Source organism: Heteronotia binoei, chromosome 13, assembly GCF_032191835.1.
Source record: "Heteronotia binoei isolate CCM8104 ecotype False Entrance Well chromosome 13, APGP_CSIRO_Hbin_v1, whole genome shotgun sequence".
NCBI lineage: Eukaryota > Metazoa > Chordata > Lepidosauria > Squamata > Gekkonidae > Heteronotia > Heteronotia binoei.
In genome coordinates this window covers 46,120,885-46,135,924 of record NC_083235.1, presented here as the reverse complement: position 1 = coordinate 46,135,924, position 15,040 = coordinate 46,120,885, and the positions used below count along the sequence as shown (strand labels likewise).

Here is a 15,040-nt window from a genome sequence, read left to right as displayed (position 1 = left end):
CACAGTATCCTCAATGTTTCCCAGTTAAAGGGAAAACAGTGTTCATACAAATTACAAAGATGTTCTGACTTCCATTGTAACAAGAGAAATTTCACTTTCAAAAATAGAAGCGTGTCTTACATGACATATTCATGTAGGCACATTTAACTTACTGTTAACAGATTAACTTCAAAAAAGTTAACTTGCTACAGCTCCAAGTCCTGATAAAGAGAGAGAAGAAAAGAGGCAAGAAGAAAAGAAGGCAAGCAAAAGGCCAAAAAGGCTCAACATCCAACCAATGAGAGAGTGGAGCCCACTGCCAAGTGTTCCTGAGTTAGAGCATTTTTTTAATTCTTTCCCTCCTAGAGCCTCTTGCATGCAGTTACAATATCTGACACTATCTATCAGCCTATGTCAGGGGTGGCCAACGGTAGCTCTCCAGATATTTTTTGCCTACAACTCCCATCAGCCCAGCCATTGGCCATGTTGGCTGGGGCTTATGGGAGCTGTAGGGAAAAAAACATCTGGAGAGCTACCGTTGGCCACCCCTGCCATACAGGAAGGTCTCTGCAGATATAATGAGGGAGTGGGTCAAGTGAAGGGAAACAAGCAAAGCTACTTCCAATCCCCCTAAAAACCCTTCCAAGGTCCCTTTAGCTTTTAAGGTTACCACTGGGAATAGCTCACACATTTACAACCATGAAAGTTGGAAAGAAAGCTGAAGTGCTCCAGAATCTGAAATATGTGACATTCTATGTTTCTCCTCCTGGATGCGCATCTTAACATGGTGAGGGAGTTTGTGAATGTCAGTAAAGCCAAGAAAAATACTTTAAGAAATTTAGAATCTATGAAGGGGCTAAACTCCTAGCATATAGTCACTTAAGGAGGAATGGTTACATCAGAGACACCAGACTAACATGTCATAGAATCATTGAATCACAGAGTTGGAAGGAGTCATGCAGGCCCATCTAGTCCTTCAAATACTTAAAGAAAGCAACCAAAACAAAAAAAGATATAGTATTGGAAGAGGAACCCCCAAGCTGGATAACTGCAGAGAATCGCAGAGGACAAATATGAATAGTGACGCAATTCTTAATGACGCAACTGGACTAAAGCCTAAAGGATGGTCAGATGACGACATGAATGGATGCAAAAGGAAAGTCTAAAGCTGTTTGATGCATATAATAGGAAGATGGAACATGAAAAGAATTAACAAAGGTCAGCAAGAAATTGTAAAATGAGAAATGAAACCATTAAACATTGCAATCCTGAGAGTTAGTGAACTGAAGTGGACTGGACTAGGACATTTTCTGTTAGAAAATTTTAAAAAAGTGTTTTACTCTGGAAACAACACAGAAGAAAAGGAGTTGCTCTAATGGGAAAAGAGACGTTGCACAAGCAAGCAGGGGCTATAATGCAAAGTCTGACTGAATAATATCAGTCTGAATAGTATCAGTCAGACTTCATGGAAAGCCTATCAACATAACCAGAGGGGAACATGGCATTTCTGGGGGAATGTGGTGGAACAGAGTTCCAAAACTTTATCATGGAAACAAAATCCTAAAAAAAAAATGTTTAAAAGTTCATGAGGGGCACTCATGTGTTTCTCCTTTATTTCCCTCTTGAGAGTTCTGGCACCTTTTTTTCTAGGAAAAAAGCTCTGAACATAACCATCATACAAGTTTAGTTCCCAACTACAGAAGCTGATTAGGAAGAAACTGAAAGTTTTCATGCAGTTTAGGTGTGATCACACACCTAAACAAGATGTTCAGGAATGAAAGATAGAAAACAAAACAGAATCAAATATTGTTGGAAGGTTTGGGCTAGAAGCACAAAATGAAGCAGGAGAGCAACTCATAGAATTTTCCTAAGTTGACAATTTGTTCATTGTGATCAAATGTTTGAGGCAACCAAACAGATGATTGTGTACATGGATATTACTGGATGGCCAATATAGAAATCAAATAATTGCATAATCAGGCGCTCCCACATGAGGCGCCCGTATCTCATGCAGGGGGGCTTCAGTGCAATCAGACCATTATATCATGCTATCAGTGAAGCACGATTCTGTGGCACTTCCCCCTTTTTTTCCAAGGTGCCTCTAGGTATGCACTCATGTGCACAAGCCCCTATCCACTGATGAGTTTCCCAGTGGATTTTCCTAAATTCCTCCCAGGGAACCAGAACCCATTGACTGCTGCAGCCCACAGTCCTCCCACTGGCAGTCACTGGAACATCACAGTGACCCAACCAGACTGCAGGAGAGAGGCAAAACAAAGCATGGAGCCAGAAGACATTAGTCCCCTGGTTCTCCATTTGGGGAACAGACTGGCCATGATGCTGGTGATGTGCATCTACCAGGATAGAATCAGTATCCTTCTGGGAGTGCTTCTGGGATTGCAGGAGAGCCAGAATTAGACAGTATTGGGCCAGGTGATCCCTTGTCAGGGCTGCCATATCCAGGGTTTGGCAAGAGGGTGTACCACGCCGCTGGTGGGCATACCCCTGTTCTGTGCAGCGGTAAGAGTCTGGGTTTCAGGTTTGAGGTTCAGGAGGAGAATTTTTTGCCAGTTGTCTCAGCCTGTGTGATCCTGCAGTGTTTGTGAGGCGCAAAGCCATGCTGTCATTCTCTGAGATGGGGATGCACCACCCGCTGAAGTGCCAGGGGTGCGAATGCCTCCATGAAGACATGCCAACAGGAACCTGCAGGAGGGGCGGGCAGTGCAGGAGGTGATAACCACATGGCTTGTCAGGTGGCAGCAACGATGATTCAGCAGACAAGAGCCAGCAAACATCACTGCTTCTGTGTCCCTGGCAGGCCACAGTCCCAGCAACCTCCTCTTGGAAGAATGCCACAACTGCAGCCACTGTGAGCAATCCAATAAAAGCAGTTGAGAGTTGTTTGCTAGCTGGAAGCTGCCTTCATGATCCTCTCCCCACCCCCCACCCCCCGCCCATGCTCATGTCCTAAGATGGCTCATGCTGAGAAGCGAGGGGGGCCTCAATACCTTCACACATCCACAGTCTGAAACAGATGATGCACTCCACAATACAATAGAGGGACAAAGGGCGGGCAGAGGACAGCTCCAGCACCTGGAATTTTGGCCACACATGGAGAGCAGTGGGGGGGCCTCCGAAGGTGATGTGTAGGTGGCCTTTCCCCAGGGTCAGCTCTAGACTATCTGGAACTCTAGGCAAGACTAACTTCTGGTGCTCCCCCTACTGACAGCCAGTTTTCAAAAACAGATGAATTGTGGGGAACATTAAAAGCACAAAACTTGAAATTGCTCCCTGACCTGGATAGCCCAGGCATGACTAATCTCTTGGAAGCTGAGCAGGGCCAACTCCAGCAAGTATTTGGATGGGGGACTGCCTTGAAATAACAGGAGTTGGGAGGGCAGGCTCTATTCAGCCACCTCTCTGAATATCCTCCAGGCCTCGAGTAGAGGACAGTCACCAGAGGTTGATATAACTTCCAGGTGCACACTCACCCCCCCCCAAGAAACCAACTTGAAATTGCTACTTTTAAAAAATACTTGCGAGAACAATACAATACAACAATACTTCATTTTCTTTCTCAAATAGTCCATTAAATAGTTTCATTGCCTGTGTCATCTCGGAATGTAACACTATCAATCATATACTAAAAGCTGAAAAAATAGAACAGGTGCCTAAGCACTCACAATCCCCAAATGCTCCAAACTGACAAAATAAGCATACTAAGCCATTATCTTCATTTGGATCCCAACTCCAGGTTGGTAGTATATGGCAGGGGTGGCCAATGGTAGCTCTCCAGATGTTTTTTGCCTACAACTCCCATCAGCCCCAGCCATTGGCAATGCTGCCTGGGGATGATCGGAGTTGTAGGCAAAAAACATCTGGAAAGCTACCGTTGGCCACCCCTGGTATATGGAATAGTTCTGTCGCCACTGCCATTTAGGAATGAATAGCCATCAAGACATGTTTCCTTGGTAGCTTGCTGTGTTGCAGTTACAATATCTTCTTCATTCATATCACAGAAGCTTAATATACTTAAAATTGCAGATGGAACCCAAATAATTTTTAGAAGTATTAACATCTAGCTTAGTGACTCTGAAAATTTCTCCAAATTTGATTCTCATTGGCTACTTTTTTGTATATTTTGTATAGTGCTGTGAACCCACCTGTTGCCACAGCTGCTACCACTGGCTAGCGTCATTCGCATATAAACATTATGAGACTGATTACTAGAATAAGGCAAAACAACTCAGATTAGAGTTTAAAAGCATAGTTTTTTTATACAGCATGAAGAATTATGCTTGTGTATTTCTGCTGGTATCAAACTCAGCATTCTGTTTTGCTTTCTGTAACAATCTGGACTGAGGCAGCTTCTGTGTGCACTTTTTAATAGACAGGCAAATCTCTATCATGTATATTTTTGCTCTTAAATCTTGGTGATAAAAGAACCCAGCTGGGGGTGTGATTGGTAGTTTCTAGATTAAGTAATCTTCTAATCCATTGATTCCCCCAATGTGCTGCCTATGGGTGTCATCCTGACACCCTCCAGTGTCCCCTGTGCCCATTTCAACCAAAGCATCTCTTCTCCTAACCAAACAGCCAATCCTGGCTTTCCTCCTTCTCTTTGGGGCAGGAGGTTCTTCAAAAGAGTCCAGGAGGCAACATTGTTTATGTCTCCATGGAATACCCATTTGGAAACAGATGCCACCCAAGATGCTTCGCTTGGAATCACCTATATTTTGAGAAACCTCCCAGTGTTTTATGATTGGACCCAGGCGGCTATTCTGTTACTGCATCCAGTACTTGTTCTCAAAATTCCAAACAGGTTAAACCAGATTTGGGGCCCATATTCTAATCTGGCCCAATGTTTTTCAGAATGTCTGCTCCACTGTACTCTGTTTACACTTAAAGTGGTGCTGTTTTTGCAAAATATTCCCATACTACCACATGCCCCCTAACTTCCAAACTGAATAGATATGCAAACTAACCGTGCCCCACCACCCACTGTTAGGTAGTAAAAATTGGAGAGGGGGATCCTTCTATTCACTCACTTCTCAATGCTGACAGCAGAAGCATTTTAAAACACGCATTCTCACCCACAATACCATAGTGGGTGGAAGCGGCCTTTACGCTGGAGGAGAAATATTTGAAATGTTTAAAACTGGCGCAATAAATGAATGTAAGGAGCGCATTCTGCTCCTCACGATTCAAACGGGGGCGGGGGGGCAATCTCAATCTCTTAGGAAAGAGAGGTCACTTCCAGCAGGTGCAAAAGCCTCAGCAGCCCTCCTCCCACCCCCTCCCCGCTTCAAACACTGCATTTAAAAGTGCCCCACTGAAGACCTTCCAGGACGGCCACATTTGGGGATGCTGCTCTCCGGTTCCGCTTGAACAAGGGTGCAAAGCATCACCACCACCTCCTCCTCCTCCTCCAGCACTCTCCTTTGTGTTTCTGTGCTTCGGCAGAGATGCGTCCTCCCACAAACTCCTCACGCGCCCTAGTAGAGCATGTGCGCCCTGGCTTTGCGCATGCTCATTCAACGGAGCAAGGCGGCGGGGGGGGGGGGGAGACACACAAAAAAGTCTGGCATGGAATCCCTCCGCTTTCAAGCCCCCTACAACAAAGCCGTAGACAAGTGCACCTTTAAGACCAACTAAGTTTTATTTAGAATGTAAGCTTTCGTGTGCTCTTAAGCAAACTTCACGAAAGCTTACATTCTCAATAAAACGTAGTTGGTCTTAAAGGTGCACTTGTCTACGGCTTTGTTCTATTGCTTCAGAGCAACACGGCAGCCTACTGGGAACCAAGCCCCTACAAGTTCCTGCAGAACCGCCGGCAAGAAATGCCCGCTCCCCGGCGCCACCCACAGCTAGCTCTCCGAGAGTGCATGAAAACGCTTATTCCAGGGAGCGGTTCTCACTGGATGAACCAGAGATGCTCTCCCGGAGAGGGGCGGGGGGGGGGGCTCACCTTTCTGGCATTTTAACGGATTGCCAGAAGTTGCGTTCCACCGGCGCTAACTTTTGCCCGAAGGGGCCATCTGCTGCAGCTCTCTCTGCTGCAGCCCCAAGTATCAAAGTCCTTGGGGCTCTCTGCTCCAATGTGCGCCGATTCCCTGCCCCTAGAAAGCGACCTGAGCCCTAGAGAGCCGCTGCTGGCCGCGACTGGGTCCTAAGCCTCTGCTTGCCGCCTGCCAGCCCGCCCAGGACTTAGCGACACCACCACCGCTGACCCCCCGCGCGCCTCTCCCCACCAGCCCAGTAGCTAGGGGCCGCAGGGGGAGGGGGCCGTGGGGGTGAGAGCAGGAAGCTGGAATTAGATGATTGTGATTTAGGTGATTAACTCGCCCTTTAAATGGTGCGGGACAGCAGCTGTTGGGTGCTTTTCCTGTGCAATTAAATCGCACCGGAGTGGGAGGGAGAGGGGCAGCCCTGGGATGGATGGGGGGGGGGAGGTGAGGGCACCAGACAGCTGTCAGGGAGGCCAGGCCCTGTGGGCCCCTGGTTAGCTATAGGCCTGCTCCGCTGCTGGCCAGGGCTGGGCACACCACAGGGCAAGGCAGAGCTGAGTCCAACCTTGGCCGAGAGCCTCCAAAGCACACCTCACAACTTCCCAGCCAAGCTCTGCACAACTCATTTGCTCCCTCGCTCACCTGCTTTCCTCCTGCATTTGGTGACCTGAGTCACATGGGGGCATCCAATTCAGCGCCTGCTGGAGGCCGCTGCCATAAACAACTGCTTAGTTTGCCTAGCGGCAGGGCCAGCCAGGCCAGTTGCCCAACCTATTCAAATAATCTGTGTCATACCTAGTGGCCCAAACTCAGGAGCATCAGAGTTCCACCAGTGGTGCCAGAACTACAGAAGCCCATCTCACTCATGCTTCCCCCCTGGTTTAAGAACCAACTAGATGTTTAGGGTATGAGTTTTTGTGGCTCTTGTAAGCTTATACCATGGAAATCTTGTCCCGGTGTTAATGGAATTGAATCCTACTGCAGACCAGCATAGCTACTCCCTGAAAATACTTTTTAAAAAGTCAATCAGGCAATCCACACTGTGGAACAAAAATAATAATAATTACCTTCCTCACAGGGCTGTTGTAGGGGTTGCTGTGAAAATGTAAGTGAAGGACTTAAATGAGCTATATAAAAGCTAGGTTTTATTTTACAATAACAGTATTAACAAAAGAACAGACTGTCTAGCACCCTAGGCAAGGCTAGTTTCTGGAGCCCCCCTCTGCACGGATAACATTACCATCATGTGATGGGTGCTCAATTTGGTGACCTCAGAAGGCCAGCACCCTAGGCAATCACCTAATTTGCCTAGTGACAGGGCCGGCCCTGCCTTTAAGATGCAGGGCCGGCCCTGTCACTGCCTTTAAGATCCCCCCCACCATGACTTTATGAGTAGTATAAAGGCTAAGTTTTAATTTACAATTTCAGCATTAGCCAAAGGAACAAAGTTTGAGTCCAGTGGCACCTTTAAGACCAACAAAAGTGACTTTGCTGATACTTTCAGAGGATAGGTGTGTGATGGTCTGCAGTAGAGGAGCTAGATTCAAATCCAGTTCCACCTCAGACACCCACAGAATTATTGGGTCTAAGAATTCAATGGTAAAAAAAACCCCAACTTTTTCTCATCCTCAGCTACCCAGATTTTAGGGTAGGTAGTGGATTTGTAGTTTGACTTGTGCTTGTGATGGGAAAGGGTGTGTGTATCCTAGATCAGGGGTGTCCTACATGTGGCCCAGGGGCCGAATGAGGCCCCTGGAGGGCTCCTATCAGGCACCCAAACAACTGGTTGTCAGCTGCTTCCTTCTGCATAACAGCTTGTTTTGCAAGGCTTGCTCAGTCTTACAGGAGCAACAGAGCAAAACCTCTATTTTCTCCATTGGCTGAGGCTCCTCCCTTGGGAGGAAGGGGGAGAGGGAGAGCTTGCTTTGCCAGGCTCTCTCAATCGCACAGCAAAGCTACTGAACCAAGCCTCTCTTCCTTCTACTGGCTGAGGCTTCTCCCCCTCCTGCGCTTCTGGGGAAGGAAGGAAAGAGCCAGAGCATCCTTTGCCCAGTTCCCTGGATCCCATGGGAGAGATACCAAGAAAACGCCTCTAAGACCAATTAGTGCTAATGTTTTAATCATGTTTTAAAGTTTTTTTAACCTAATCTTAAATAAGTACACATATGGCCTGGCCCAACGAAGTCTCATTTATGTCAGATTTGGCCCTCATAACAAATGAGTTCAACACCCCTGTCCTAGATGGTTTTTAATGTGCTCTCCTCTCGCTCTCCTCACAACTCTCACCATCATTCTTCAATTCCGACATGTTTAATGACTTTGCTGTTTTCCAACACAACAAATGGTATCTAAACCAAACTGGTTGTTCTTTCAATTTGTTAATTATACTATTTTCCCATAGATTCCAATTTTGCATGCTTAACCACTGCCCCCCAGCTATATGTAACTGATGAAGTGTGCATGAAAGCTTACATTCTGAATAAAACTTTGTTGGTCTTAAAGGTGCTTATTGGGCTCCAACTTTGTTGTTTTTCAACTCTGTATTTCTATTTTCTTTTTAAAAACATGTGTAAACACGTAAAATGTGTAAACTTTTTTTGGGGGGGGCGTTGTCTTGCATTCAAAGTCTTAATTTTTGAGTAAATAAAGTACCCACTATGCCTGTGACCAGCATCATTGCCAAAGTGTTCAACCACTTGAGGAATTCATCAAACATTCATGATTACAAGAATTTAAACATCAGAATGGGAAAAATGTATTTTTATTAATAAATAGAGACACGAGTATCAACTGGTACACGCAAATTAGAAAAAAAAACCTGCCTCTACTTTAGCTCTGCCTTGTTTACTGAGCCATCCATAAGATGGGGAAAGTTACTGGACTAGGAATGGGCAAACTCACATCTTCATATTAAATATGACCAACTGCAGCTCCCTCTTTCTCTCTCTCCCCCATGTCTCAATACAAATTGGAAAGGTGGAAAAGCTTATTTTTTCACAAGGATGATATTGGAGGTTGGGTTTTGTTTCAAGCCTTTTGGCCAAAGAGGCCTGGGACTTTGTATCACTTGCAGAGTTCAAAGCAGCCAGTGGGTAAGTTAACTGTGCTTCTCAAATGCTTTTGTTACTTATTCAGGGCAAATGGGATAAGAAGAGAATACTCATCATGACATAACCACTTCTTAGCAATCACCACATGTATGAGCACTTATCCATCTGGAAGGAAGCATATTGCGATTGAAAAAACAACTGGGTGTGAGCCAGCTTTTGGGCAACTTCTGTTTCCTGCTCTATTGGAATCTGTGGAGCAATCTTTGATGTGCTGGGGATTTATCTCAAAACAACAAAAAATGTTGTTCCATCACAGGAAGAAACTCCTGACATTTCAACACCATCTCGATTGATTTATCAATCAGTGTATGAATAGTATAATTTGGTGGGGGCCAATTCATTTTGGAAAACATGGCTAGTTAAACCCAAAATATAAAGGGAGAATCGTTCTGGAATGTTTATTATACAGCCTCAAGTGCTCTGGGGGTTGTTTAGACTGAGTCACTGAGTAGGTAGCAATGGGAAGCTACTACAGGATTTATTTATTTTTTGGCACAGTCACGAATTCCCATTGCCTGTGCCACAGACTGGTGACCCAGCATTTAAATTTGGACTCTAGTTGTAGCTTATGAATCCTAAGCTATGAGCGACTGTACATCATAAATAATAGCAGGTTCTTGAATACTGCTTATAGAAGTACCTAGCGAAGTTTGTGTTTATTTATATTAATGATGCTTTAGTTGCTTTCTACCCTTTCTCTGTATCCCAAATAAACACACTCCCATATTCTGTATTAGGCCCTAAGACATCAATCCTGAAAACCGCTACACACAATTTATAGCTAAGGAAATTATTTTATACACACACAAATGGCTGCCTAGTCTCAAAGATTTGCATGGCACTGAAAATTCATGGCAAAATTAGGATCTGAACCCAGGAATTTCATGAGGACTAGTATGATAACCCGTTTTCTGGTCAATTATTCAATGTGGGGACAGGGCACCAATGGTTCTGTTTTACCAGGAGTTAAAAAATGGGATTATGTACATAAATAGCATTCTACTTATATCAGCACAATGTAATAAAACAAAAACAGAGCATCAAGCAAGGAAAGGCAAAACTTCAAAATCATGTTTGAAAGCTGACTTAATGCTTTATGACTTGATTTCATTTCAAAGATTCCATGACCACAACTCACAGAAGAAAAAAGCAAGAGTTTTAAAATCACAGGGCTTCTATGGAGGGTAAAGCCCAGCTCTGGATGGTTCAAAGAGCAGCTCTCAGCTGGAGGTTTAACAGGTGCCATCCCTACAAACTCAGCCAGCTTTCTGCTATTTTCTGCAGACCAGCTACAGAAGAGACAGAAAGTGTCAATGACTGTACATGACATCTCATTTAGGATTTGCTTGTGGGGATAGTACAGGAACCATTACTGAAATCTTATCTGGCTGGAGTTGCCTGATATGCAAAGAAAACTCTGGCAATAAATTGATGTGTGTGGGAAGGAAGGGCAACTAAGCAATTCACAGGCATGGTTCACAATGTCCTTTTAAATATAAAACATATGCTAGAATAGCCAGAGAGTGAGTGCACTGCTGGGCTGGAAGATAAGCAATTCCTCTCTTGTGCTACATATATATAGAGCATCCAAACTAGCGACCAGCGCTTCTAGTGTAATTGCACCCCTATGTGGTCAGCAAAGGGAACCACCTCATGTGCTCTCTTAGTCTGAGACTCAAGAGTTTGGCCAGTAAACTGGGGTCAGCCATACCTCAGTGGAAGTCTCTAGGCCCTTGAGGAATGTGCAGACTGATGTTTAACAACAGTCTTTTCCCTTCTCATTCACATATATATCCTAATCCATGTTCTGGAATAGCCACAGGCCAAGGATCAGGTGTTAGATCATTCTCTCCAAAGCACAGGCAAAAAGCTGTATGTAGAGAGGTCTTCTTGGATCAAAGAGACAGCACGGTAGAGAACACAGCAGCACCTGTTAGAGAAGCAAGAACAAAACACCTTGAGCTATGAGAAAAGCACAGCCTGAAATCCTAGTTCTAGGAGAGGAGCTATGCTACTTGAAGGAAATCAACTGATATGGAAAACATTTCAGAGGTGCTGGTGTCCCTGTAGCAGCAAAAAATTCCAAAAGCATTAAAGATGTTGGGCATGAAAATTTCCACCAGATTCTGCCCTGGATCAAAAAATGAAGAACAGCAGGCTCTCCATGGATAATGGTCGAGAGATTCAAAGCCACACATCATATCTCAAATCAACTGATATGGAAAACATTTCAGAGGTGTAGATGTCACTGCAGCAGCAAAAAATTCCAAAACTATTAAAGATGTCGGACATGAAAATTTCCACCAGATTCTGCCCTGGATCAAAAAATGAAGAAGAACACTTACCCAAAGCAGTAAGTTCTGGAGCTCTGGCTTTCACTGCTGAAGCTGTAACATACATGCCAAACACATGTTGCCCACCATTTTGTATTGTTATATGAAGTACTGCAAAACTTGCAGATGCAAAGATAGATATGTGGTGTGGCTATGGGCATTTGTACACAGAACACAAAAGGGGAGAAGGAAGCATGCCAAAGGATGCATTCACATACCTGTGAGCAGAGACATTGGTCCATATGGGGGAACATTTACCCAGGTTCACAGTAAGAAAAATCTCTCCTTACTTTTAGGACTGCTCTGGCCTTCTGGTTCAGGCACCTTCCAGTCCATCTTCCTCCCTTTCTCATAGAGACCCTTCAGCACTTTGCGGAACTCCTCCGGCTCTAAGCCACCGTTGCTCAGCTCCATGTACTTCCTGTACAGCTGGAGTGCTGTGCGGGCATCTTCAATGCTGTCATGAGTCTCCCCCTGGATCTTCAAGTCTACGGAGAAAGGGATGAAATGTTATATGAGACTAATGTAGCTTTGCCCTTTTCTTGGTGATTCCTTACTACAAGAAAGGGGGGGCAACTCTGCTCCAATGCAAATTGTTGTTGGTTAGGGCAAAGAATTTATCCTCCTCATAATAGTAAATGCCACAAAAGAAACCTTTTCTTGTTTTGTTCCATTTTTTTTCTTGTAGAGGAACAAGAATGGGAATAATCAAGCACAATGATTTCAATGCAGAACTAGGGATAAGTTCTGGGAAAACCTGGTTGTTTTAAATCCTTACAAATCTTCAGGACCTGATGAATTACATCCTAGGATGTTGAAGGAGTTGATAGGCATCATTTTAGAATCTTTCTTTACTTTTTGAAAGATGTTGGAGGTTGGGGGAGGTACAGGGGGCCTGGGAAAAGCCTAACTTTGTACCTATTTTTCAGAAAGGGAAAAAGATGATCCAGGACATTATCAGCTGTTTAATTTGACATAGATTCCAAGAAAGATTTTAGAACAGAATATTAAGGGGCACATTTGTGAACGTTTTGATAGACTTGGTGTGATTGTTATGTCTCGATTGTTATGTTATGTTCCTTAGAAATAGATCATGCCTAACAGAATTGCTAGTTTGGCAGATCAGAAGAATCCTGGGATGAGCCCAAGGAAATTGTGTTGCATTGGAATTCTGGGGTGAAGAGAGAGATGTGTTATTCTCTAACAAAGGAAGGTCAAGCTAACTGAGAGAGATACTGTATTTGATTCTTATGGCAAAAAGTCTGTACTGACCCAAGAAGTACCATGCAAGGAAGCGCAGTGAGATCATCCTCTTCCTGGGCATGTGGAACAAGTACACAGTATCTATGACTTGGTCCTTGGGCACCTGCAAGGTTAGGCATATCTTGTTATAAGTGCAGGCAGCACACAAACACACATACATAGTTTGCTTCTACACAGGCACCATTTCTGCTTTTTAAAAATTGGTAGTTTGTATATTCAATTTAGAATAACTAGGGATAAGTTCTGGGAACACCTGGTTGCTTTAAATCCATACAAATTTTCAAGACTTGATGAATTACATCCTAGGATGTTGAAGGCGTTGACAGACATCATCTATAGTGATGTACTGTGTGTGTGAGAGAGAGACAGAGAAGCTTGACAGTGGAGGGGGGAAATGGCAGACAAATGGTGCTGTATGTAGGTTGGAAGAGTGCAGGAATCTGCACTTTCCTCTCCACACTTTCTGCAAACCCATTTTAGGTATAGTATTGTTTGAGAGATATCACCAAAACTGTTTTGGGAAAAAGCAGAGCTGGGGAAAAACTGGAAGCAGGATGACTAGACAAGAATGTTAAATGTAAGCCCTAAATAGAACCAGTGCAGTTTGAGAGGCAAAGAGCTCCAGGTGGAAGCAATCACAGCCCTGAGGATTTTAGAGACCCTCAACTAAGCAAACAAAACAGGAGCTGAATTGCTGGTAATCATCAAAACGATAGATCAAGATGAGTAGCTCTGTTAGTTTGCAGCAGTAGAAAAGAGCAAGAGTTCAGTAGCACCTTGAAGAGTCCAGTAGCACCTTAAAGCACCTAAAAATTGTGGCAGGGTATGAGCTTTCATGAGTCACTGCTCACTTCTTCAGATACCCTAATACAAATGTTGTTAGTCTTTAAGGTGCTCTTGCTCTTTTCACCAAAACAGTCCTGGATGTACATAAATTCTGGCAAGTCAAAAGTGTGCCAGGAAAAGTATTAGGGCACATTTTCAGTGCCCTTCTATGCAGAATTACACTTTCTAAGTCCACTGGAGACAATTGGCTTAAAGGGGTATTACTTTTCATAGAGCTACAACAGTGCCTGCATTGTTAGGCTCTAACCAGTTGCTTTGGCATGAACTTTCAGAATCAACAGCCTCTTCCACTAGTTTACAAGTGTTCTGTCTTCATGCAACCATTTTCCATGTTGACTCCTGCACTAAGGAACAGCTGCACACCTGCAGCAGCCTATGGCAGAGGGAAGATTTGGGGACATATGAGGCCTGCTGACACTGGTGAGGCTGGTTGGGTCTCGTGCGAGCTGAGAAGGTGACCCAGTTGCCATTACATGTTGCCGAGGAAGGGAAGGGAACTGGACAAACTGTCTTTTCAGAAAAACTTGTCTGCCAATTCAATTATATGGAGGAATTCCTGACACATTTCTGAAAAATCCCCAATCTCCACAAATATAACTTGAAAATCACATTCAGGGAGCTATGCAAGTCTTTGGGGGGAAAAGTCCAATTTTATCAACAGGGTTTGCTCCCAGGAAAGCATTCCTAAATGCTAGAATTAGATGAGTTGCTTGTAGATACATTCCAGTTCCAATCTTGTTGTATTTTATTTATTTTAGATTAGGAAAACTTGCAAGAACTGCATAAACAAACAATAAACTGGAGGAGAAATCATGCTGAAGAAAAAGTAATGGAAATATAAATATAGTACAAATGTGACACAAACATAAACCACATCCTTATTACTGGAGCAACACTGCTGTTCATACATAATTCCCTCCATTTCCTAGAAATGGTTTACCTTTGGTGCTCTGCTACTGAATTCCTCTCATCAGTTATGACCTTCACAATTTATAAACTTAGAGGCAACAGCGTAGAGTCTCTCTTCTTCAACTGTTTTTACTTGCTACTGTTCTGCCCCTGTAAGCCCTCACCTTTATAAGCACAGAAACATACCACCCCAAACATTTACTCAAAGTTTTCAGCTGGTAAGTATATGCCAGACTGAGGGGTAAAAAGAGGCAGTCACCATGATGTTGATGACCCGGAAGTCTTTTTGCAGCCCATGACCCACAAACTTGACTCCCGCATCAATGAGAAAGCGTAACTTCAAGTACGTGGATTTCAGGGTTGTGAGGTGCTTGGAAGAAATTTTGGCATCCAGATCACCTGGTTTTATGCCTGAGTACTGAGTGAGGTAATCTACCACCTGCAAAGATGAAGAGAGGATGGTCAACGAGTGATGAAGACAGACAGATACTGGACTTTTATATGAAATTTCAACATGTTCAATGGGAGAGGTATACTACCAAATCCAGCAGGCAAGACTTTTAGATAAGTCTGGCCCAGCTCAGAAAGGGAA

At 44.1% G+C, this 15,040-nt stretch overlaps 1 protein-coding gene across 3 annotated transcripts in view; it reads right to left on the bottom strand.

Moving 5' to 3' along the window:
- Window positions 1-8,732: 8,732 nt before the first annotated feature.
- The window catches only part of PAN2 (poly(A) specific ribonuclease subunit PAN2), a 38,117-nt gene continuing 31,809 nt past the window's right edge, over window positions 8,733-15,040 (bottom strand). For all 3 annotated transcript variants that reach the window (XM_060252285.1, XM_060252284.1, XM_060252283.1), the window contains exons 23-26: window positions 14,708-14,887; window positions 12,703-12,796; window positions 11,721-11,918; window positions 8,733-11,027 (exon numbers count right to left, since the gene is read on the bottom strand). In XM_060252285.1, the coding sequence (XP_060108268.1) occupies window positions 10,993-11,027; window positions 11,721-11,918; window positions 12,703-12,796; window positions 14,708-14,887 (507 nt within the window). In that variant the 3' untranslated portion in view covers window positions 8,733-10,992. The remainder of the gene's footprint in view (window positions 11,028-11,720; window positions 11,919-12,702; window positions 12,797-14,707; window positions 14,888-15,040) is intronic.